This window comes from Hippocampus zosterae, chromosome 14 (genome assembly GCF_025434085.1).
Source record: "Hippocampus zosterae strain Florida chromosome 14, ASM2543408v3, whole genome shotgun sequence".
Lineage (NCBI taxonomy): Eukaryota > Metazoa > Chordata > Actinopteri > Syngnathiformes > Syngnathidae > Hippocampus > Hippocampus zosterae.
The window spans coordinates 20,178,464-20,203,252 of record NC_067464.1 but is presented as its reverse complement, the minus strand read 5'-3'; the positions used below and the strand labels follow the sequence as shown (position 1 = coordinate 20,203,252).

At 41.3% G+C, this 24,789-nt stretch overlaps 1 protein-coding gene across 6 annotated transcripts in view; it reads right to left on the bottom strand.

The window, feature by feature from the left end:
• ralgapa1 (Ral GTPase activating protein catalytic subunit alpha 1) overlaps positions 1-24,789 on the bottom strand; it is an 88,823-nt gene that overhangs the window by 58,778 nt on the left and 5,256 nt on the right. For 2 of the 6 annotated variants that reach the window (XM_052085637.1, XM_052085639.1), the window contains exons 3-28: positions 24,228-24,277; positions 22,997-23,054; positions 22,845-22,888; positions 22,557-22,734; positions 21,986-22,101; positions 20,805-20,943; positions 20,522-20,730; positions 19,223-19,546; positions 18,952-19,122; positions 18,093-18,164; positions 17,847-17,995; positions 17,494-17,617; positions 16,607-16,753; positions 15,256-15,346; positions 14,942-15,106; positions 12,939-13,085; positions 8,690-10,504; positions 4,564-4,688; positions 4,219-4,453; positions 2,562-2,729; positions 2,228-2,398; positions 1,926-2,119; positions 1,759-1,857; positions 1,274-1,429; positions 1,033-1,161; positions 482-607 (exon numbers count right to left, since the gene is read on the bottom strand). In XM_052085637.1, coding sequence (XP_051941597.1) covers positions 482-607; positions 1,033-1,161; positions 1,274-1,429; positions 1,759-1,857; positions 1,926-2,119; positions 2,228-2,398; positions 2,562-2,729; positions 4,219-4,453; positions 4,564-4,688; positions 8,690-10,504; positions 12,939-13,085; positions 14,942-15,106; positions 15,256-15,346; positions 16,607-16,753; positions 17,494-17,617; positions 17,847-17,995; positions 18,093-18,164; positions 18,952-19,122; positions 19,223-19,546; positions 20,522-20,730; positions 20,805-20,943; positions 21,986-22,101; positions 22,557-22,734; positions 22,845-22,888; positions 22,997-23,054; positions 24,228-24,277 — 5,402 coding nt within the window. The remainder of the gene's footprint in view (positions 1-481; positions 608-1,032; positions 1,162-1,273; positions 1,430-1,758; positions 1,858-1,925; positions 2,120-2,227; positions 2,399-2,561; positions 2,730-4,218; positions 4,454-4,563; positions 4,689-8,689; positions 10,505-12,938; positions 13,086-14,941; positions 15,107-15,255; positions 15,347-16,606; positions 16,754-17,493; positions 17,618-17,846; positions 17,996-18,092; positions 18,165-18,951; positions 19,123-19,222; positions 19,547-20,521; positions 20,731-20,804; positions 20,944-21,985; positions 22,102-22,556; positions 22,735-22,844; positions 22,889-22,996; positions 23,055-24,227; positions 24,278-24,789) is intronic. The other 4 variants (XM_052085638.1, XM_052085642.1, XM_052085640.1 and 1 more) reach the window with 4 other exon arrangements.

Here is a 24,789-nt window from a genome sequence, read left to right as displayed (position 1 = left end):
CAAGACAGAAAGATGCATTTAGTCAGGATCAGCTGATGTCTATCCATGATTAAGGTACAAGGACAGATTGAGAAACAGCTTTAAAGAACAACTTCATGAGATATTAATATTGCATACACAAATGCTTCATGTTCCTCTGAGCTAATGGCTGCTTAGTGATTCAAAACATTTCTGCCTCGTCCGAAAGCAAGCCTGGCATGTTGCCGCGCATGGTAATACGTAACTATTTCCACAGCAACAACAATAAAAACATTACTGCCATTGGCTGTTTTGACTGTGGCAAGAATGACTGATGAGACATTAATCTATTAATGCAACAGCAGTGGAGAGAGGGCATGCTTTGTACAAGGTTTGTATTGACTTCGACAGGCTTCAAAATTACATTTTTATGATGTATTTTCTGCTTAGTTTTGCATAACGGTTCGGATGAATCTACTTTGTTGACCAGCATCGAGGGCATCATTGATGACCTGTTGTTTACCTTGACATCAGGGAACTTTCTAAGTGCCACATCAGCTGTGGTGGGGTGAAGGGCGGGGAGCTCCCCGTAGAAGTTTGGCAAACACACAAGGGATCCAAGAAGGATCTGCGCTTCAACTCTTGGAGCCTAGAACAGGAAGAAGACACAAATTATACGGAAAACTCATGTCTAATTTTGATGAATTTTGGGGTATTTTTTTTCCCTAAAAAGTACACTATTGGTCATTGGTGTTATTTTTACAAAGTACCGACCAATCAAAAACTATTGAGAATGACTTGCCGTGTTTGCCAATGTAATCAACGTTTTGCTCAAAGAACATGACATTTTATAGCTTTACTGAAAAAGTGATGGGTTTTGGAGATTCGAGGAATCCGCCCAACACCAGCAAGAATAATGGAGTACCTTATCTTGAGACATGTCTTTTAACAACCATAGATGATGCCGTGAGATTTGTCGTGTTGGGTGTAAACGCGGATACCTCGTCACTATACGATACCATGTACAACACTAGCTTGTCAAACTTTATTGTGTGTGAGTTTCAGTTTTAGTACATTTAACGATGAGCAAGAGGTGACTCGAGAAGCTGCAATGATGAAGTCGAGAATCAACATGGTGGCTCCAGGTAGAGCGATACTGAAGAACCGTGGACTGCAGTGCTTGATGATGGTGTTCACAATGTCCTAAGGTGAGAAAAATAAATCACACACATAGAGCTGCATTCATGGCATATTCAAATTCGTGAACGTCCATGTCAAGAATTCCAAATGTTAATTAGTGCTGGTTAAAATGTACCTGGTCTTGATGCAGCAGTCCTTGGTGCATGATATTGTAGAAGTGAGTCAGAAAGTCAGTGTTTGGGGACACATCTTGCCGTCTCTTCATAATTCTGCAGATCAGCTTATAGGCATGAAGCTTTCCCTGTTTGTAACGCTCAGTCAGCATGGTGGCCTGGGTGAAAAGGCACACAAATCATCAAAGCGTGTGAGCTACTGTACTTATGAGCGCACAGGAGCAGATTAAGATAAGAACAAGAAAACCTTTATTTGTTTCACAATTGAGAAATTCCCAATTTACAGCAGCAGTTATGAAAGGAAGAAAGTAGAAGAACAAAAAGTATAGGAGCTGCTGTAAAGGCAGCCACTCTCGCGGTGCCATCTTGAAGTCATAATAACATAATAAACAAATAACATCTATTTCCAGATTGATTCGCTAAACTTATCCAACTGGTCATTGGAGCGAATATTAAGAGCAGGTGGTAACTTTTCAGTCCTATTTACCTTAAAAAGCCATGGAGTGAGGATTCTAAGCGGCGGGATCAGAACAGGAGGCGGTGGAGATGACTGGTTATCATGAGAAATGCCCAAATTATCTCTGATCTGAAAATAATGAACTGAATTAGTAGTTGAGCCATTTCAGCATGCGACTTTAGCGTCTCTTTCCGTACCTTCGCAAGGTTTTGCCACAGTTCACACAGGTAGTCAAACACCTGAGCGTGGATCTCTGGGTCTTTGATGCTATTCACATCTCCCAGGATACCCAGCATTCTCCGCCACATGACTGTGGCAACATCTGCATGCCATCCAGTCAGGGAGCCACCTGCCATGACGCTACAGTCCTCACCAGGGAACTCAGTGGTTTCTACGAAGAATCAACGATCCAATCAATCATCAACCTCACTTTTACTTGACAAAACTAAGAGAACAAAAATATGAATATATTTCTGAAAAAGTGTGCTAGTATTTTTACCAAGATCATCAGGAGTCTGCAGCACTGAGTTGTGGAGTTTTTGATCCAGCTGCAAGTGAGTGTGTGAGTGAGAGGGAGTGCGAGCAATGTGCTCTGCTGTCAGTGTAGCTGGGGAAGGCGTCTGGGACCGAGAGCCCCCGAGAGAATGCATGGGAGATGCACTCTCGGAACCTTGACATGAAACCCCCCAGCCCCCAAACAAACACATAAGTTTAGAACAAATGTGCTGAAACTATGTTTTAAAGAATACACATTAGATAATAGAAGAGTGAAGAATGATAAAAACGCCTCAGATGTATATTTTAAAGGGATGACCACAACTGAATGTACAAACCAGTGACAGTGACTGTGTGGCTAAGGCTACTGGTCTCAGAGTCAATATGAAGCGTAGTCAAACTTGCAACTTCATGTTCATCACATGCAACACCACCTCCCAGACTGTCCTGGTCCATTGAGCTTCCTCGATCTCCACCGCTGCAGGGTTCGGAGTTAAATGCAAAATCTATACAAAGGGAAAGTGGAATATACACACACACAAACATTCTAGCTTTCAAGCTGCAGCAAGAAAAGTGTGTTGAAAGAGTCAAAAGCAGTACATATTTGAAACCCAACAAAAATACCTCGAATGCATTTTTTTGTGAAAAATAATGAGGTTAGCAGAAATCCAGCAAAACTATTGGATATTGCGAGTGATGTGATCTCCAGTTGTTGTGTATGACTTTGCACTGACGATTGGCATGTAATTTATGTAACAAGATAAAATATAGACTCTAACATGAGTTTGACCTGACAGATTTGAATGATTCAAATCTCAGAATGTGACCACAGAATGGTGGCAGTACTCTAGGTCTACCTTTTTTTGTATCATTTACATAATTTAATTGCCCATTCACAAAAAGACATAGTGGGACCTCTCCTTACGAACGCCTCTTCACGCGAAATTTTCAAGTTAAAAAACGCCTCAACAGAATAATATTGCCTCTTGTTATGAAAGAAACTTCAAGATACGAAAGGTAAAAATACAGTATGGGCTGCTATTCACATCTCCTAGTTTCCTGAACGCAAAATAGCTGCTCTGCCACTCGCTATTACCTGGCATCCCATTGCCCAAGTGGGACTGATTTAAAATCGCATATTCAGTTTAAATTTATCTCTCCTTTTATTATTTATAATTTTATCTGTGGTTTTATTGTTCTTTTTTTGATTGTGAAGTGTCCTTGAGTGTTTTGAAAGGCGCTTCTAAATGAAATGTATTATTATTATGATTATTATTCAACCAAATGTGTCTATGGGTGTAGTTGGATAGATGTTTGTCTATGCAGCGTCCTCCTCATTAGCCCCTCGGGTATTTAGATAGTTTTACATAAATGTGAATCACCGAGAAAAAAGTGTTCGCCAGTCGGGCAATCGCTCACTCTGCTGATGTTTGCCTTGGACATTTTGGAAGGATTGTTAAAAGCCAACAAAAGCAAACGTCTTTGGATCAGTTCTTTACAAAACGCCGGGCAAAAACCACTTCGGGGGGGGGAACCTGGACTAAAAATGGCAAAAAACGATGAGGACGCATTTAAAGGTTAAATGATCATTTTCATTCTTGACTCTATTCTTTGTTTTTAACATTATGCACAACTCTCATTGTGCAATAATCTAATCGTAACATGTATTTATTTGTTCCATATTTTGATGCTTTATAAAATATTTATGTGAGAATTTTTTTGGGGGCGGGCTTGGAACAGATTAGGCCATTTACATGGAAAACCCGCCTGGACTTCCAAAATTTTCTAGTGGAGAAATTTCTTCCATAACCAATAAATTTCGTAAACACAGGTAGCACTGTACGATGTAACATAACACCCTTCTCGGTACTGTATTACCAAACAAGGACAGAAATTGTGAAGCTGCGTTTTTAGGTAACTGTGGGGTGCTTTATGACTGCTAATTCCTTTTCAAATAATTGTCAAAGGTTAAAAGTAAAAAAAGTTTTCACTCACTATCAAACTTGCACGCGGGGTATTGAAAAGCATTAAATGAGTCAGATTGGCTGTCAGAACTGACAACATCTGAGCCACTGGCACTGGCAGGAGATGTCCACTCTGAAGGAACCCCTGGATCGTCAATTGGTCTGAGGTCATCTGGGGGTCGAGATCCAGGACTTTGGCCGGCCTCTAGTAGCTCCGGCAGGTCCTGTGGAACTTCGAGACTACCTGGACTGCTGCCACGGCGCTCCTGTATATAGAAGAAAAAGAGTCGTGACAACTTAAGCAATTGAACTTTGGTGCTTAACCTTGAATAAAAACAAACATGTGACATTTATGTGTGCGCTTTTGGATACTGACCACTGTTCCTTTAGCTCTAAGTCTTTCCTGGATGAACTCATCCATGAGATCAGAGAAATTAGGATTGCTGTTTCCAACATCGGTGGAGACTGGACGTGCCTTCTGTAGCACCTCCTCTTTGTTGGCTACACAGAAATGGAGAGGGAGAAATTTACCTAAAGCATGGAGCCATCATTTATCTGGCACATATCCTGTTTAGTTAACGTTAACACCGAGTAAACAACGACTACGATAATTATGTAGCCTATATTGACTGTGACAATAATACAAGCATGGTAACATAACCGGTATGTTGTTGAGGAGAAATAATGCAATTGTTACACTAACATTGCACTTCAATAAAAATTTGAAAATATGCAGAAAGCAAGCTCGGGCGTCAGAGTAACCGTAGTATATGTATGGGAACCCCTCGAGTAAGTGAATTACCAATTGTTAAAAAAGAAAACAAAAGCCACAACACAGCAGGCAAACCCACCAGAGAAGCAATGCAGTTAATACACACCACCATGCACAAAGAGCAAGTTTACATTGTGACGCTACAAGAAAAAAAATTAAAAATATGGCAGCATATTGTCAAGTACGGTTTTGTTCCAAATGATGCATACATAGTTTATGATAGCAGAGCCATCGTGCATTCACCAATTGTGGTGAAATGAAAATCCAAATGACAGATAGGGGTCATTAACTAACACAGGTGGGCAAACGTCCGTGCTTCCGCGCCACATTTGATTTTTCAACAGACATATGGTCCGCGTATGAAATGGTGAAGATCTGTCTTCAGAATATTTTGTTTATTTTCAACACTGGGCGATTTATGGTCAACAGTAACATTTGGCAAATGAAAATATAACGTATACCTTTGCATTTATTTTATTCAATAATTAGACACTTTTAATTAATTTAGGGCGGCCCGGTAGTCCAGTGGTTAGCACGTCGGCTTCACAGTGCAGAGGTACCGGGTTCGTTTCCAGCTCCGGCCTCCCTGTGTGGAGTTTGCATGTTCTCCCCGGGCCTGCGTGGGTTTTCTCCGGGTGCTCCGGTTTCCTCCCGCATTCCAAAAATATGCATGGCAGGCTGATTGAACACTCTAAATTGTCCCAAGTTGTGAGTGTGAGTGCGAATGGTTGTTTGTTTCTGTGTGCCCTGCGATTGGCTGGCAACCGATTCAGGGTGTCCCCCGCCTACTGCCCGGAGACGGCTGGGATGGGCTCCAGCACCCCCCGCGACCCTAGTGAGGATCAAGCGGTACGGAAGATGAATGAATGAATGAATGAATAATTAATTTAACCATAAACATGTTAACTGAAATAAATGAATTAAAACCAATTAAAATTAATCCATTTTAGAAGGGAAACACAACTAAATCAATCCAATAGAGCAGTTTGCAGCAGCTTAGTGCTGACAACCAACCACACAGTCACTCTGGACAGGCACACAATGAACGCGAGAGGTCCTTTTCCAATGTGGCCCTCCTGTGGAATGATCCAGAGAGGTCAATCATTTTACAGAACATAGCAGCTAACTTAGCACTTACTTTCCAAAGAGTAGTGTTATCGGAAGCATTTAAAATTCATTAAATGATCTCCCCATTAATTTTGCTTGGATAACTATGTGTAGTGTAGTTCAGTCAAGAATTCTAAACAACAAATTTGATGAGAATCAAAGCATCAACAGAAACTGTGAGTTTAGTATCTTGACAAATGATGAATCCAGAGTTCCAACATGTGAGCAAAATTGTTGATGGAATTATCAGGCACAGAGAATTAGGAAGTGGCATATGGCAAGTGTCTGCGCTATTTTGGGAAGTTGTTTTGTGGGAGTTTTGAAAGCCATTCATCAAGGCCAATTGTTAGGTCACATTTTATCGATGCTGTAGTTCATCACAAGTGTTTCATGGGATTGAGGTACAGTATGTCACCCAAGCAAGCCTTCATGGACAGAAATATGAATGTGCCCCTACAGTTTTTGTCCCTATAGTGTCCCTACTTTGTAAATGTGAGCCTTGCCTGTGGGTAACGTATTTTGATAGTAGCCAACTAAATTTAAACATTAGTTTGGAAAATGAATGGAGTATAGAGTCATGCCAATGTTTCGCGCAATGATGCTTACAGTTAGTACAGGTGCCTTAAGAACTCATGGAACTATCAAAAGCACAGATTGAACAAAATTCAAACAAACCGTCATACAAACAACCACAGTGAAAACCTGTAACCATTGTAAGTAGCACAGGCACCTTGCGCTGTCTTTTCTATGCTATTGCTATTTATTAATTGTATCTATTCTACAAATATATTGCAAATGCTTTATTTTATATTGAACTCTGCACAGTACTTTTCTGAAACATTTATTTTGTGCAATGAAACACTTTATCCCCCCACCCCCAATCTTGCTGCTATAGACTGCAAATTTCCCCAGTGTGGAACGAATAAAGGTTATCTTATCTTATAGCAAATCAAGAAAATACTGTATATGTCAACTAAGTCTATATATCAAAACTTTCATTTAATAAAAAAATAATAAAATAAAGGGAACTTACTGTGGCATCATGCACATGAGACACCAAACAAATGGATAAATAGATGACTGGAAAAATATTTTTGGGCACAAATCGGCAAAGAAATGTGAGACAGAGTCGCGGTGACATGAATGAGTCACCACGTACAAGTATACCATCTAATTGTTTAGAAAATTATATAGATCAGGCGTGTTCAAAGTCCGGCCCGCGGGCCAAATCCGGCCCGCGGTCGAATTTCATCCGGCCCTCGACCCCTGTCATAAAATCAGTGCCGTCTGGCCCGCAGGTTGGGCGCAATGGAACACGTGTTGCATTGACTGAGGTCTCGTAGACTGGGGAGTGATGTTTCATAGAGTACTGCTTCCCTCTAGTGGCTAAATGAGTAATAGCATTCACTAAATGAGTAATAGCATTTAGACACTAGAGGGCATCACTCACGAGTTAACAAGACATCACTCCGTGTTTATATTGACTGATATGTCATATTTCAAATGATCCTTGCAGTTGTGGATATGTGTATTGCTTGTTCATTTCCCTGTTGTTCGAGTCAAAGGTTTTGTGACTATTGAAAAGTCATGGTGATACATTTTATGTTTCAAATCAATCAATTTGCACTCAGGAGACTTCTGTTTAAGAAAAAGTCAAGTGAATAAGCAGTTGCATGTGATATACCTGTTTCAAATGAACCAAAAGAAATTCTTAAGATTGTTGAAATTAAAATAAAAATGGAAATGTGAAACAGACTGGCTTACTAAAATTTGTTGAACAATATTGTTGTTCAATGTAAAGAATGTCAGCCAAGGTCGGCCCCCCGACATTTTACCACATAAAATCTGGCCCCCTTGGCAAAAAGTTTGGACACCCCTGATATAGATGGATAGCTTTTGGATCCCTTTACATTTCTGCGTCCCACAAATTGAGGATGCCATTAGTCATGCGAGAGATTTACTTTGCATTCTCGCGGTTCAGGAGGGAACTACAAAAGTATGTTGGGACAGTTGCTCAGTATAATGAAAGCAAATATCATTTGACCCTACTGTAACTTATAGAACATAAAAACAAAAAGGAAATGTCACCGAAATATGTTGTAAAAAGGTGAACACAATGCAACAATTGGAAGACCTGTAATGGGGTTGTATGTTTTGGAGAAAAAAAAGTGGACTGTTGGTTCCTTCTGTGGAGCTGAGGCAGTCCTGTAAGGAGGTGAGGTAGGCACAAGGTGACATGCAATTTTATGGCGTGCGGGGGAGGAGACTGGGGAAGAAAGGAGGACATCAAAATTCCACAACCCTTAGGAGACAGCAAGAGGAGAGGCCCTCTGAGATAGCGGGACAGGTGGAAAGTTATGGGAGGAGGGGTCTTCAGTAGGTGGCAGGCTGAAGGAGGGGCTCACGTTCAAGAGAGAAAAAAAAAAAAACACTTTCAGTCCAGTAGCAAGATGATGAGTTTCAGCCAAAATGAATGTCATTCCATCATAACAAACCAGTTAATAAACAGCCACAAAGGAAAAATTGGTTGTTGATGTTTGTGTTTTGTGAGTATTTGTCTTTTCCACTGGTGTTGGACTGTTGTTGTGCCCGTTGTGAGCACTTTGTCCACTGCGATCCTCACCTGCCGTGGTAGACTTTCGTCCAAAGTAGCCCAGGACATGGGAGTAGAGGTCTCTTAGTGAAGCATCACCCATTGCAGCCCGCCCTTGCCGCTGCGGTGACGAACCTTGGGATGACCCCTGACCTCGCGGGCGGGGCTTGGCGGACAAAGCATGAACCACAGTCTTATACACCCCGCCAAGAAGAGCCCCTTGGTGGTGTTTGGAGACAGAGCTGCCGGGTTCCTGGGAGCGAGAGCGGGAAGCCCGAGAACGCAAGGCCGACCGTCCCAATCGGCCTCGCACGACTGATGATGCACCGGAACTGCTTGTTATGGCCTCGAAGTGGGTCTCATGCACCAAATTGGATCCTGCGCATGATCCTGGATGCTGAGGTTTGTCTTTGTCCCCTGCTCCAGTGCCAATCCTGTTTTCCTGATCAACACCCGATGTACCGTGGGCCCTTGTGACATCTGCTGGCAGTCTCTCATGGCCCCCTACTTTGTGACCAACAGCAGCCACAGAGGCAAACTTACCTGCACTGCCTGCTCCCTGCTTCCCCCCTGCTCCTGTCCCAGCTCCTGGCCTCTCACCAGCAGTGTGGCTGTGAGTGTGAAAGTGACTGAGCCGACGCAGCCTGGCTTTCCAGTGGGCCTCTTTATTCTCAAGGGGGTTGTGGAACTGGACTGACTCAGTGGAAGGTCTGAAGCTCACATGGACAGCACCAGAGTGATGCTTTTTGGTGTTACGGGACATCTTGGGCTTGGCTGAGTCGGACGCTTGGGGAGTTTCAATTGCTTCGCTGGTAGATTCGAATGTGTACGGGTCTGGTCTCGTTAAGTAGTGCCTTTTGATTGTGGCTGTGTCTTTTTCAGCATTTTTGCCTCCTCCCATTTCCCTCCAATAATCACCTTTTCCTTCCCATTCTCCTCCTCCTGTTGCGTTTCCTCCACTTACTTCCCCTTTGCCTTTCTCATCACTGCTCCCTTTCGCACCAAGCGAGGGCCACTGACACTGCATTTCAAGGCACTCGTAGATGCTCCGCTGTTCTGCCTCAATCTCCTCTGCTGAGTCAACACTACTGTCTCGAATAGAATTACTTACCTGCCTATCTTCCTTAGAAATTTGCCTGTCAACCACCTTTTGTGTCTCTCGTATGCAATCTGTTTCCCCTGTCGTCACAACAGTTTTCACTGGTGCAGAAGTTCGAATGTCGTTTTCAAAGGCAAGACTCGCTGCCAATCTTGCCGATTCATTTCGCTCAGTTGCTTTGTTAGTGAAATAGTCCCTAATTGAGGAGAATAAATCATCCTCATTTGGTACAGCGCCTACTTCATTCTCCTCGACATCAATCTCCTTATCGGCGGAAAATGTAAAGGCAGAATCCCAGTCGCTTACCCAATCAGAACTTGAATCTTGGCTTTGACAGCCAATATGATCACACTCACTCACATCATTTAGTCCCTCTGAGGTTGAGGAAACAACACCATTGGGGTATGTAAGGGGGGTAGGACAGGACGAGCGGAAAGGACAGGGGAGTGATTGAGCCGCATCGCTATTGCTTGCAAGTAAGCTAGTATCAGTGGGGTGATGGGGGTTTGGGATGGTACTGGGATCCCCTTGTGGGTCTTCACCTTTGACCCGTTCGGCGATAAAAGGCTCCATGATGTCAGAGGCACTGCTGCTTCTTGCAAGCGATGAAGGGGCCGGGTTATCCGGGTCACAAGGCCCTCCCTGGAACACCTCCGAACAGGAGGTCGGAGGGGTCTCATCGCTCTGGGAAGAGTGGCGCATCCGAGTTGGGCGGGATGACAGCGTGATTGGCGGGTCCTCGATATCTGGTAAATAGGCAGATAATGATATATTGGTACTACATTCAGAAATAAACACATACAAAAAAGAACAACACACATCTCTCTAAACATGACAAACATGTTTTTACGCATACACGCACACAAGATGGGATTGGCAAGGTCTTCTCACTTTTCACATTCCAAGCCCCCTTTGCCTTGCAATAGGTGAATTGTAAAAAAATAGAGGGTGGCTTATAACATAAAATGAAAAAAAATGGGGGGGGGGGGGGGGGGGAATTTACACCTACATAAACCATCATGAGCAACCCCCACAAGGTTCCCCACCCTTCTAAACATTTGTTACACTCAATAAACTTAACTATTTGTTATTTATTGTTAAATTGCAAACTGAAGAATAAATACCGAGCTGCAGGTTATTGTGAACGGAGCATGCGCTGCACAAATTTCTCCATCCAAAGTAATTTAAAATTAAAATAAACAAATATTTATTGACTGGCCCGCCTTAAAAGTGAGAAAAATCCAAAGTGAACCTGCAAAATGGTGTAGTACAAACTGCTACAGATGAAGTAATGGTCACAAATGAAAATCTGTGATAAAGTGAATCCGTAATAACGGAACAGCAAAGAAGTGAGGGAGCTGTCATTGAATTTAATTGAATATCTGAGCATACAGATACTTTTACTCTAAGTTAGTTTCAAAAAAAGAAAAACAACAACAATAACATCTGAACGTTCTGTTTTAGAAAGCGTGATTACATCATGTGATTTTATTTACAATACAATACAATACATGCTGACTTATACAGCGCTTTCACAACAGCGGCAGCTGTAACAAAGCGCTTAACAAAATATTTAAGGTCAAATGATCCAAAAGGTTAATTTCATGGTCAAATTATAGGTCAAAAGGTCAAGTTACTAAAAATTGCACCAATCTTCTGAATGCAAGAATTCTTGTTCAATTCCCTTTCCAGCAATACCAGTTTTGGGAAGATTGACGCAGTACTTCCTGAAATATGAGGGGTCAAAGGAAGATGGCCACGCCCCTTTATGGTGAAAATGTAAAAATTAGATGGGCCGTTGCGCCTAAAGCTGTGCTCCGAGCGAGTGACCTAAAATTTGAGATTTAGTATTGTGCCACTCCTATCAACTAGTACACAAGTTTAATTCAAATCATAATCTTGGTGAAACCCACTGGGTGATTTGGCATGGATGTACATGTTTTTTAATTTGTTGCACGCGTTTGCTGTAGTGATGTGCTGGTTGGCAGGAATGTTTTTGATTATTTAAAACTGTCCGAAAACACATGAAACAGACATGAAAAGGATTTTTTTTTCGGGGGCGTGTCACCAAACCCTTTTGAAACTGCGAGCTAGTGCTAGCGAAATCTACAAAAGTTGGGAGAAATATCCAACAGCCAAAGCCCTTTAAAAATTCGTGACATCCCATGATCAAAACCCCTAACCGGGCAAGGAGAAAAGTTGAGAAGTGACCACTGATAAGGGTCTAAACGTGCAAAAACTAACTTTGCACACATCACGCATGGCAAAAAATTTACGTCCGGGGTTGATTGTGTCCACCCATCCAGACATTGTCTGAACGACTTTATCATCACGAGTGTGCCAATCTCAGCCGTCATCGGGCAGTAGGCAATACCCTGAACTGGTTACGAGCCAATCCAGCAGGGCACACATAAACGAACAATACATCACACTCACAGTCACACCTGTGGACCATTTGGAGTGTTCCGTTAGCCTGCCATACATGTGTTTGAAATGCGGGAGGAAACCGGAGTACCCGAAGAAAGCCCACACAGGCACGGGGAGAACATGCAAACTCCACTCAGGGAGGCCGGAGCCGCAATTGAACCAGGCAACTCTGCTCTGTGAGGTCCGCGTGTTAACCAGTCATCCACCATGCCGCCCGGTTTATAAACAATATACTAATGTGCCAGTACCACAACATGGCAAGAGTTGCGAGGGCCCGTTAAGCTCAAGCACGGACACATGCACCTTCAGGTACGAACAGCTAAGGAGGACAATGTCAAACAAACCAAGTCTTTACTTATGCCTCCTGAAGCCAAGGGTCAAATGACTCATTAAATCTAATTTCATGAGACCAGCTATATTACCTAAGACCCCAGTGGAAATCAATCAAAGACATTTAGTAAACACAAAGACGAAATGAAAGTGAAAACATGCATCCGTGTGAGTAGGCAGGCAAGATAAAGATATATACCATCACTTTATTTATAAATCCCCCTAAACCAGGCCACAAACAAGTGTATAGGGTGACAAACGTTCAGTCATTCTTGATGAACTACGAACAGTCAATCCATTGCTTTACGAATACAAAAGGGAGAAACTAAAGTATATAAATAACGTTTCTTTGAAAGATGTGTGAAGACCTCAGGCACACAGCAGGCAGAAGACAGGCAGTCGGGAAGTGCAGAGAGAGTGTACCTGCCAGCTGGTCGGCAAGGGGGGGTAGTAAAGGGTGGTGGTGGTGGAGAAGGACAGGAAGAGGCGGAGCCAGAGCAGGAGCACTCTTGGCACTGCGGATAAAGGCTGAGGAGAGCAGAGAGTCCCCTGTAGAACAGCTTCGCAGGGCTGAAGAGGTCGGAAGTACAGGTAGAAGGTATACAAAAGAAAGTGAAGAGGGTCAGGAAAGTAGGAAGAGAAATAAGGAACGTGTTTGTGGAAAAAGTCAATGGAAAAGAAAAATGGGTGGAAAGTGGGGTGAAGAGAAAGGGAAGGTGAAGGGAGGAGTGAGAGAGGGTTCACTCTGGAAGAATAGTGAGAGGCAGGTGGTAGCTGGTATGTCCTCTGCAAAGTCCTGGACAAAGTTAGCTTTTAAAAAAAAGAGCTGAAGCTACAGTAACAAAAATGGAAATAATATCTCTACACCTACACAAAAGTGTTGTTAGCACATCTCATAGGAAATCTGAACAAGGCTCCTCCTCTCAAAACAAAAATCACATAACTACCTTTCAGAAATGAATGTGAGATTTATGAAAGCTCTCGCCACCCCCAATCTGCCACCCCCCACACAACCAAGAATGTAGTCCGACATGGTCCAGACTGTTGTATCAACAACAAATTGTTATTAGTCTTACATCCATCCAAAATTAATAACATAAAAAACATCTACCAGTAAGCAATATTAATATGAACATTTTCCATAATGTTTTAATACATTTTGAACACTGAATTCCACATTACAAACACCCTGCATTTTTGCAACAAAAAAAGAAATAAATAATAAGAAAACGTTTATTGTACGCAGCAAATAGTTTTTATTTTTATTTCAAGACCATCTGCAGCATTATTCATGTATTATCGAAATCAGGAGCATCTATCAGCCAACAAGCCCACACCCTCACTCAATGCCGTCAGCGAGTTGGTGGATGCAATGTGAAAGTAATGTTGTGGTTGGAATGGAATCATTTTTAATTCCAACACAATACTTGTTTGGGTACAAATTTTTCTCCAATGCCAAAACGCATTTTTATTGTCAATCCATAATGGAAATATTCTGGCATCATACGATAGGAAGGTGCGCATCTGGCAAATTGTGCGTGAGCCACGCTTAAGAAGTTGGTTGGCTGGACAGGTTGACGTTACTCGGCGATGCCTGGGGATGAATGCCAGGCCATTCTGGCGGATCTTCCCAGCTAGGCTGCCCACTGGATTCAGCTGCAAGCCTGCAGGCACCAGCCGGGACCACCAGAAAGGGCTCTGGAAATCCGCTTTCAGGATCCAATGTACTCACATGCACCATTGTACTCCCGCCTCTCAGTTACAAATGAAAATTGTTTAACTATATGAAGAATGAGTTTAGTTTGACTGGTATTTAAATTAAAGCAGGAGACTGTTGAGCCCCTGCAAACAGATTCATCTCTTGCTAAAACCTTAAAATTATTATTATTATTGTTATTTTAAGGCAATGTCAAATTTATGTCTGTTCCAAAACCTAGTTTTAAACAGTTGGACTCACACTCACAGAAGTTTCAGACTGATAATGACTCAAAAGATCAAAAAATGCTGGGACAACTCAGCATTCTTCGATCCAATCAAATGTTTTTAGCGCCGTTCTGAATGACTGACTTGAATAAAAACATTTCAATGAACACACACCAAAAAGCCATAAAGGAAATAATGAGGGGAGACTTGAAGTCAAAAGGCAACTTGAGAAGCAATACATTTAACTGTTGAGTAGCAAACAGTAAATTAACTTCCATTGCCACTGAAACTCCATAGCTCTTCCTACTATGATGACAATGTTTCTGAAATATGAAAGAAAGTCATTTGTGTATGTTTTATGATGACTGAAAACGGCAAAGCTATTTTGTCAAATTACTCTAAGAGTCAAGGACCCATGCTTGTGTGATCTGCAATGAATCTGACCACCCCGAAAGATAAGAATGAAGAGGCCGTTCATTCTTCAGGCGAGATACGGTACTCACCTACAGTCTTTTGGCGGACAATGCTCCGGGCCTTTTCGATGCCTGGCGAACCAGCTGTGGTGGCACTGCGTTGCCTCATGGGAGCTGACTGACCTGGTTGGTCTCTGCTCCACCCTTTAGAGAAGGAACGATCCACTATCTGCCGCTGACCTTCTGAACCGATACCTGAGGCATTGTGAGAATATTCGAAGTACACAGTCAAAAATCCTGATGAAAAAGGCCAAAAGAATGCACTTAACATCTTCCCCTATTCGAATATTGAGAGTTCTTTGTGCCTTTTCAACAGAAAAAACGGCTCCGAGTGATTGCCTCACCTTTGCCTTTGTGTTTCTTCTGTTTTTGCTCACTGAGCTTGTCCAGGGGTAGTTCATTCAAATCAACACTGTACAGGTTCCTGGCCAACACCTAAGCCGCAACAGTACACAGGCTTGAAGTATCGAGCGAGTGTGACACAAGGTAACAGCTCGCGCTGAAAGATACAGTATATATAGTTGCACCTCTACTTACGAACATATCTTCATACGAAATGTTCAAGTTAGGAAATGGCTCAACAGGAAAATATTGCCTCTTGTTACAAAAGGAATTCCTAGATACGAAAGCTAATAATACAGTTTGGGCTTCTACTCGCAGTTCCGAGTTACCTGAACACAACATACTTATAGCTGCTCTGGCATTGGCTATTATCGAGCATTTTCCAGGCATCCGCATTGGCTAAAAGGGACTTCTACCGTGTGTATCTAAGTGTGTAGATAGATAGATAAGTGTCTATGCAATGTCCTCGTCATTCGACTCTCGGGCCATGAGGCGTTCCGATAGTTTTACGAAAATGCGAATCACCCAGAAAGTGTTCACCATTCCGGCGATCGCCCTACTATACTGAGCCGACAAAAGCAAACGTCTTTGTATCAGTTCTTTACAAAACGCCAGGCAAAAACCACTTCTGAGAGAGAATGTGAACTAAAGAGGGCCAAAAATGACGAGGATGCAGTTAAAAGACCATCATTTTTATTCTTTACCTACCGGTACTCTCTTGAACATAATAATTGTGTTGAATGATGACTGATTTCTCTTTCCTTTTACTATTTTACTGAGCTTACTTTCTGTCAATTTATTACTTTACATGTTTTTATGTTCAATAAACAAACAAACAAAAAACAAAAAAACTTTATTATTTGCTTTTTACATTGTGCACAGCTTTCATTTATTGTGTAATCATCTAACTGTAACATGTATTTGTTACATACAACTGACACACCCACGCTGCAAGATGTACCGCTGCTCGTTCCTGTCAACTGCTGTCAGGCTACTGAATAGACAGTCTTGAAAACTTGGATTCACCCCCACGCACCCATTTTTAATATGCTTATATTTATTTATTACTTTGTGTCTTTTACTTTCTCCCTTTCATAATTTTGCTGCTGTAAATTGGAAATTTCTCCATTGTGAGACAAATAAAGGTTATCTTATCTTCTTATCTTATATTTTGATGAATTTTTATGCTTTAGAAAACATTTATGTCTGAATTTGGGGGGGTGGGCACTTGGAACGTGGAAAACGGCTCTCCACTTACAAAATTTTCTAGTGAAGAAATTTCTTCTAGAACCAATTAATTCGTAAATATAGGTACCATTGTACAGTCCAAGTGAAATGAGTTTCTTCTTTTACCTTTGTAAGAGTCTCCATCGTGAGGGACCATTCGGTTACCAGCTCTTCCCAGCATGTAAGAGAAGCGAGGACTGAGAGGAGGTCATCCCACAGTTCTCTGCTGATGTAGACATTTAAATTCCCCTTAATCCAAGCTACGATCAATGTCTGTGCAGAGAGAGTGATGAAATATAATCAAGGTCATCTTTGAAAGAATGCAAGTTGAAAGCACTTGTCAGAGATTTTCTCGGACAAAGTTAAAGAAACGACTCGGCACACAGGAAAATTGTCTTCAATATCGGCGGGAGCGGACCTCTGAGAGCGAACGACGGTTGTTGCTCCGCGATCACACTCAAAATCCCGTCTCCGCAAGTTCCACATTTTATTGTAACATATGCAAAATATAAGAAAAACACTGCCCCCAATATTTGCATGCCACACCCCCGGTCGGGCCGCTCAGTAGTGATTGGTTACCTGTTTTTCCACCTCGAACCACCAGTACATTGGCGCCTTTTCTGGCTGGTCTACATCGAATTAGCATGCTGTAGACTTTGCGGATGGTCAATGTCATCTGGGCGCGACGGGTGTTCTCAACTCGTCTTTTGTTGCTCAACCGCTGTTCCCGAATTATTCATTCCCCTTTTATGACCGAGTTTCACCCTCTCCCCATGATCGCCCACCTGTATTGACGTGCTAATTGTGGGCTTCAACAGCCCGCCGGCCAAATGGCCGGCGCCTTTGTGTGTAGGCATTTGGGGGTGCTGGATATGCACCCAAACGCTTCGATGCACCCAAATAAATGAAACTTTAAACATGATAAATTTTTGCTCATAGATTCTTCTAACAGCACTCTTTTTTTTTTTTGGTGCCATTTTGATATGACAGCTCCACCGCTGAGTATTCAGTACCTGAAAGATAGGACCAGCCAGCCTTCCCGACAGTGTGTTATTCTTCTTGCCCTGGGGCATAATGGATGGAGGTCTCTTCATCACTGACTCTGTCACTCTCAGTAGAACAAGTAAGATCTGCTCCCTACAAATAAAAGTTCACCCATCCATCCATAAATAATGAGACAAAATATGTTTAAACATAGAAGCCAGTAGATATCACAGATACACTTTCATTCTTGAGCAATGTATTTTCACACGTTGTGAATGAAGAAATATTAAATATCAATGGATTATGCTGACATGAAGCTGTAATGTTATACTTTTTTGCCATTAGCAAGTGATGACATAATGTGTCCATCTTTTGTCATTACCATGTTTTCTGGTCCATGGTCTCATGCATAACAAGGCTGCGGTAGATGTTTAAGACTCGCTTGCACATGTCGACGTGCTCCTCTAAAAGGAACTTGATATCGTTGGCTGGCTCCAATAAAAAAACGTTGGAGGAATGGGTAATAAATACCTAAAAGGAAGAAAAGTTATGCCAGGTAGATCCACCAAGCACAGTTTAACGATGTATTTTTCGGATCAGTATGTGTATTTTTGTTGAAGGTCCATACCTGTAGTGTAGTCTGAACTCCCGCATGAACGCTATACTCCAACAATTCACTATCAATCATTTTATTTAGTCCCTTAAGAGAGGAAATGAAATATGCAGACAAGTTAAAATAATATAATTGAGTCTTGCCCAATTTAAAATGTATCAAAGATTTTTCAATCACAGGATCGCAATTTTAGTGTGTGCGCATATATCTGTTTCACAGCTTGTGTTGTTTGTTTACATTAATTTCTAAACATACATTGTATATGACTGTATAATGTCACAGGTACTGACTTGGTCAAGAAATAAGGAAGTGTTTACCATTTGAAAAAAATGTGCTGAAATAACACTAGTCAACCCATTTTTACGAAATTCTTGATCAGAGATGAAAATAAAATTTCACGGATTAATTTTTGGTATTGATTCAAAATCTGCCATAGTTTTTTTTTTACAAGCACATCAGGTTTTCATAATAATATTAATATATTATGATTAATAATAACAATACTATAACGTACAATATAGGAATATATTTAGTCATAAAACTGTTCATCAAATTCCTGAAATGCCCAAAAAAATATCAATAAAAATAATAATGCATCCAAGTTATCAGCGTCAAAAATATTTTAAGGGACACATCAACCCATTTCTAATTCTAATTTTCTACTTACCATTGTAATGGCTACCTCGAAATAGTTGTGTTTTTACACACACTACAAAATGCAATTTTTGCTGATAGACAAAATAAAAAGGTCATTTTGAGAGAGCGAAAAAAATGTTCCAACCAAAAATGTACTAAACCGTGGCCCAAAAAGCAAGGGTTACCTGCACCGTTCAACTGATCATTAATACATGACTGTTTAAATCTCATTTGGCACCTCATCATCCTTCTCTGAGCCAGTGTCCATACTACCGGCTGTTGCTATGGGATACGGTCCCTCCTCTGGCTCCTTCATGAATACTGGCTTGTCCTCCATGGAGATCCACTCCTGGTATACACGGACCACTTTCCGCATTGATGCAGCTTCACACATCGGAAGAAGAAATGCCTGCAGTGGTCGCGAGACAAGTGTCAACCATTCATATGTAGTCATGCATGTTTTCTGAATTGTCCAACATTCTCAGCTGGGGAGAAAATTGCTCCTTCACCTGTCTGAAGATCTCACTGATGAAGTTGATGCTAGTTCTGGAGCTGGTCAGGACTCTCCTCACGACCTCCATATCCGTCAGCTGCTCTTCATCCATAGAGCAGAGTGAGGAAGAACTGGGCTCCCTCTCTGTTAATGTAGATGTGTTGGAGTGGCATTGTTCCGATTCCCCCATTGGACCAGTAGCCCCACCAAGACCCATGCTGCCTCCTCCTGGACCAGATAAGTTTCCGCTCCCTTCAAGATGGTTGTCAGGGCGCAATCCAGTGATGCTGCCGTCGTCTGAGCTGCCAGCAGAGCGAGCAGCAAGCCCGGCTGCTGCTCGCTGTGGAGGAGACCAAAATTGTAACCCTTTTCATGGTTGTTTATGTCAGTGTTTCATTTCAGAAGTTGGTATCTCCTGCAGTTACACTTACTCCGAGTAAAGTCTGGATTGTCTCTGTAGGTTCGAGTACCTAATTATAATTGCCCACTTCACTCAGATATTAACGACTACCAATTAACTTGTACTTTCCAAGTGAAACACATTCAATATTACTGTTTCCATTCACAGAACATATAAAACAACCCGCGAGCAGAGATAATTTGAAATGACATGAAAATAATGTCACAAGCATCAAAAACATGTCCCGTATTGGCCCGAATATAAGACAGCCCTGATAATAAGACGACACCCTCTTTTTCAAGACTCAAGTTTGAAAAAAGACTTTTTGAACACCAAATTAATTTTTATACAGAAAATAATTACAGTACATCTGAAACTAATGATTATAACAATATATTTGAAAGAAAAAGCATGTTATTTTGACTCATTCAAATCTAAAGTGCAATCACATTGGTAAATGTGGCTTATGGTTTTTGAAATGTAAAATACATCATAACTTCTCCTCAGCTGCCGGTTAACCTCGCCGATCTTCGACACACTTTTCTCCAGATTGTCACTACGTTTCTCCATTTTCTGTTATCTCTTCTATTATTTTCTTCTCTTTTCCTTCTTACCGCTATTTTTTTACTTTTCTTCTTCGTGCTACCACTATTTTTATTTTTATTCTTCGCGGCAGGGGTTCACTTTGGCCTGGGGAGTCAAGTTCAGCATTCGCTTCAATGATATTTGGCGCCATCTAGCGTCGTAGTTGGGTATAATGTCTAGACCTCGAATATAAGACGACCCCCACTTTCTTATTTCAATGCAAAAAACACAGTCTCATATTTGGGCCAATACGGTAGTTAGAAACTGTCATGATCCTGTCTTGTTTGTTTTGTTTTAACTTTGCGGTACCATCCAGATAGTGTGCATTACCTGTATGTTCTTGGGGATGTTTTCACCTTCTGTCCCAGGGATCTGTGTGTTTGTGTTGGGTCGTGGCTCCAGCCAAAAAGAAACCAGCCAGCGGATGAAGATGACTCGGGCCTGAAGGAAACTTTCCTTGCTGCAATAGAGAATTTCCGCACCATCCTGTTCCCTGCGCACCATACTGTAATAGGGCTTTGGACGCATTGGAGGAACCTCTGAAAGGAAAAGGATGCCTTTATGCATTGGGCATATCAAGTGCCGATAAAAGGCATTACTTAAATTTACTGACCTAGTATGGGGTTGTAGAGACTCGTTTCCGAAGCAAAGTTGGGAAAGATGTGAGGAAGGTAAAATTTCCGGAAGTGACCAAAGAGGAAGCTAAAACCACGTTCGTGATTTTCTTTACAACGCCACTCGAGAGACTTGGCCTGGTTGGAAGACACAAACACAAAACAAGCTTGTTTTGTACACCAACAAAAATGGAGAACAGCTCCTAAGTGGCTAAGGAGAACAGCTCCTTTGTTGACGGCGGAGCTTGTGTCACAATGAGACAATGATACATAGGAAATGCAAAGAGTCAGTTAGGGAGATGTGAACTGGATACAAGGTTAGTAATGCTATACAAACGGCTTTTTGGCTTTGTCTCCAAGTTTATTTTAGTTAACAGAAACTAACAAAACGAAACCTGAAATTGAAAATAAAAATGCTTTTTAACTAATTAAAATGAAAATGCTTTCATTAGAGCAAAAATGTCTTTTGTTTTAGTCGTTGGCGATTAGTTGAATGTACGAGCCTTTGGGGTTGATTTTAAATCTATTTATTTCGGGGCGTTTCAACAGTCGCCTGGGAGTTGTGGTCCTTAGAATGTGTGTTGTACAAAAATGACATCATCTAGCTGCAACCAATAAGATGACATCGCTACGACGTGATCAATTTCCATGTTGGTCTTTTGGCCCAAATACTACCGTGCTTTTGTCATTGAACTCAGACCACATTGTAGCGTGTGGTAAGAAGTGTTTAAAAAAACATACATGACGGAAGCAATATTATGTACTTTACTTATTGTAATTCAGTCTGTGGACTATTAATCACGAGCTGTATTTGATTTGTGGATGGAAGATTTATTTTGAAATGTTTCTAAATTTATATTTGTGTTAAATTTTTACAACACTACTTACCATAGTTGTTTTAATTCGTTTATACTGCACACAATGCACAACATGAATAAAAAAAAACTACCGATAAAACTTACAAAAACCCAAATCAAAACCAACAATTTTTGAAAAAAAATTAAGAACATCTAACTACACTTAAAAAAGAACAACAACCTCATAACGAAATAAAAACTAACGAGTGAAAATTCCCTGTTTTTCACACTGATAAATAACTAATGATATTTAGTAAATAAAGACATTTCATATTGTGTGATTATGTTATGTTAGTTGTGTTAGTAAGAAAGGATGATAATACCTGGTTTACCATGTATTTCAGTAGTGCTTCCAAAAAGTAAGCGGTAAGGTCCTCCTGGTTCTTGTCACCGGACTGGGGATGTACCAGTGGAGTAATCTCCTCTGGTGTGACTTGAGCTGAAAGGTGTAATTGAAAAACGATCTCACATTAGAGTAAAACAATCATTTACTAATAAACAACTAATAGATTATCAAATTATTCAATAATTATTTTTGATGATCCATCAAAGACAATACAGACATTTAAAATTGTCCAAATCCACAGAATGTTATCCTCTCAACAGTAAATATTCTCAGATGTCAAGTTTTTCAATGCAGGGATGGAAATTCCACAATATTTTTTTGATGCCAAAATAAACGACAGAATAATTAATTATTGAAATAATCACTCATTGCAGCCCTATACCCAGTCCAGAAAGAAGACATATAGAGTAAAGTTTTTTCCCCCTGCCTATTCAGTGACAGGTGGTCATAATTGCAATTATGAAAATCGTATTTAATTAGCAACAAAGCAAAGAATTAAAGTTAGCTCTTTTCATTGGGATCAACTACAACAATTCCCTACTACTCACTCTCAGTTAAGCTCAGGGGTGGGTTGATCAGAGTGTCCAAAGTGCGTGGAGTCCCTTGGCAGAGCGGAGCCGGGAAGCCAGGAATTAGACAGGCAAACATGCAGAGTTGCTCGCGTTGAGCATTATTCTGTAATGCCTGCATCCACAGCAGGAACAGGCGCACACCTTCTCGACGGATCTGCAGTGCGCAGGAGCAAGTGGGGTGGACATATACATTTGTGTATTTTACCAACAGAAGGAAATTAAAGAAAACGGTCTTGGTTTGGATCAACAAAAAAAGTAAAATACCTTTAAAGAGTTACCGGTGTGCAACAGTTTTTTCAATATCAGTCCTGAAAATGAGATATGTATCCAAAAAAAATCACATATTAGGAGAGGCCATAGTGAAAGTGAAAGTTAACACATTTTGGAAAGGGTTGACAGCCAGCTGTGTTTGTTACCAATGCTGTGGAACTGCCATCGGCTCTGGATTCTCTCTGGGAGGAGCTGGAGGATTTTCTGAAACAGAAGCAGAGAAAAGAAACAAAAAATATGAATATATCCCGGTGAGTTTCAGCAATATCTGACATTACGTTGAATGCATACTGATAATGGCGTGACGTTAAAATAGATTATATATGTCTTTTGGCGGGCGGCCCGGTAGTCCAGTGGTTAGCACGTCGGCTTCACAGTGCAGAGGTACCGGGTTCGATTCCAGCTCCGGCCTCCCTGTGTGGAGTTTGCATGTTCTCCCCGGGCCTGCGTGGGTTTTCTCCGGGTGCTCCGGTTTCCTCCCACATTCCAAAAATATGCATGGCAGGCTGATTGAACACTCTAAATTGTCCCTAGGTGTGAGTGTGAGCGTGAATGGTTGTTTGTCTCTGTGTGCCCTGTGATTGGCTGGCAACCGATTCAGGGTGTCCCCCGCCTACTGCCCGGAGACAGCTGGGATAGGCTCCAGCACCCCCCGCGACCCTAGTGAGGATCAAGCGGTACGGAAGATGAATGAATGAATGAATGAATGTCTTTTGGCTACAGACTTCTCCAAGATTTTATCGGAGTCAAAAGTCACCTTGCCTCGAAACACAAATTTTGAGGTTTCTATTGTCAAGAAGCATTGCCTGACGTGTTGCACAAAAGAAAACTCACAATGTTACAATTAAGAACTGTTAACTTGTCTACAGAGCAACTTCGCACTGATAATGTACGCAGCGTATTAAACAGAATTCCAACCTGAGCTGTATTTACATGTAGTTTTTTTAAATTCTCCTCATTTAAAGAAAAGGAAGTTTATTTGGCACGTGGGAATGAAAAATGCATAACAAAATGACTGAAATGCAAGGCGAACACCCATGTCGTGTGATGGGGTGGCTTTCGGTGCATGTCTGATGTTGCCGTGCACTTATGTATTATATAATATATAATTATATATATTACGAATGGACAAACAAGTGGCCCGTCGTGGTTGAAGCCAGAGGGCGGCCATCTTACGTTTTTTTTTTTTTTGGGGGGGGGGGGGGGGTCACTGAAGTCTGCGTTATCAGTGCATGTTTTGTGCCAAGATCCCTGTATGGAGGAATAAGGGGCTTTCAAAGTGCACTCCTTTTACCACCGATCAAATTTTAATTTGTTGGAGGATCATAAAAAAATTAATAAATGAATAAGAGGTGGTAGGAAATGCAAGTACTGTACCTCAAAAATAAAGAGGATTGAGTCCAACTCCTCCCTCTGAGACTTGTGACCTGAAAAATTACAGCATGAAGAAGACAATTGATTTTGTTTTTCATTAAATGATTTTAAAATTATCAATTGCTGATTGCAGATTAAATAAATTGACAATAATAATAATAATAATAATAATAATAAAAACTGGGAAAATTCCCATGGAAATTTTGAATGGACTTGAAAAGTCTCATTTGTGAAGGCTTCTTGGTGAGGTGGGCTTGCCCTGAAAAACAGGGATAGGCAACTGGTAGCCCTCAATTAAGTCAGTTTCTGTTTGTAAAAGCAGCGTGGCTCAGAGAAAGATGCTCACATGACTGCTTCTGACACGGCACCCGACTCCTTTTCAAAGGGAGATGTTCACAGTTTTCTCAGAATTGTGTCAAAATGGTAACACAAAATTACGGGAAAAAATTGTTAACATCCAAGCCTGGACAAAAACATATTTTGATACATAATTTGCACAGATACGTGAAATGGTGTGTGCGGAATTCTGTGTGTAGGGAAAACAATAGAATACGAAAGGATACAA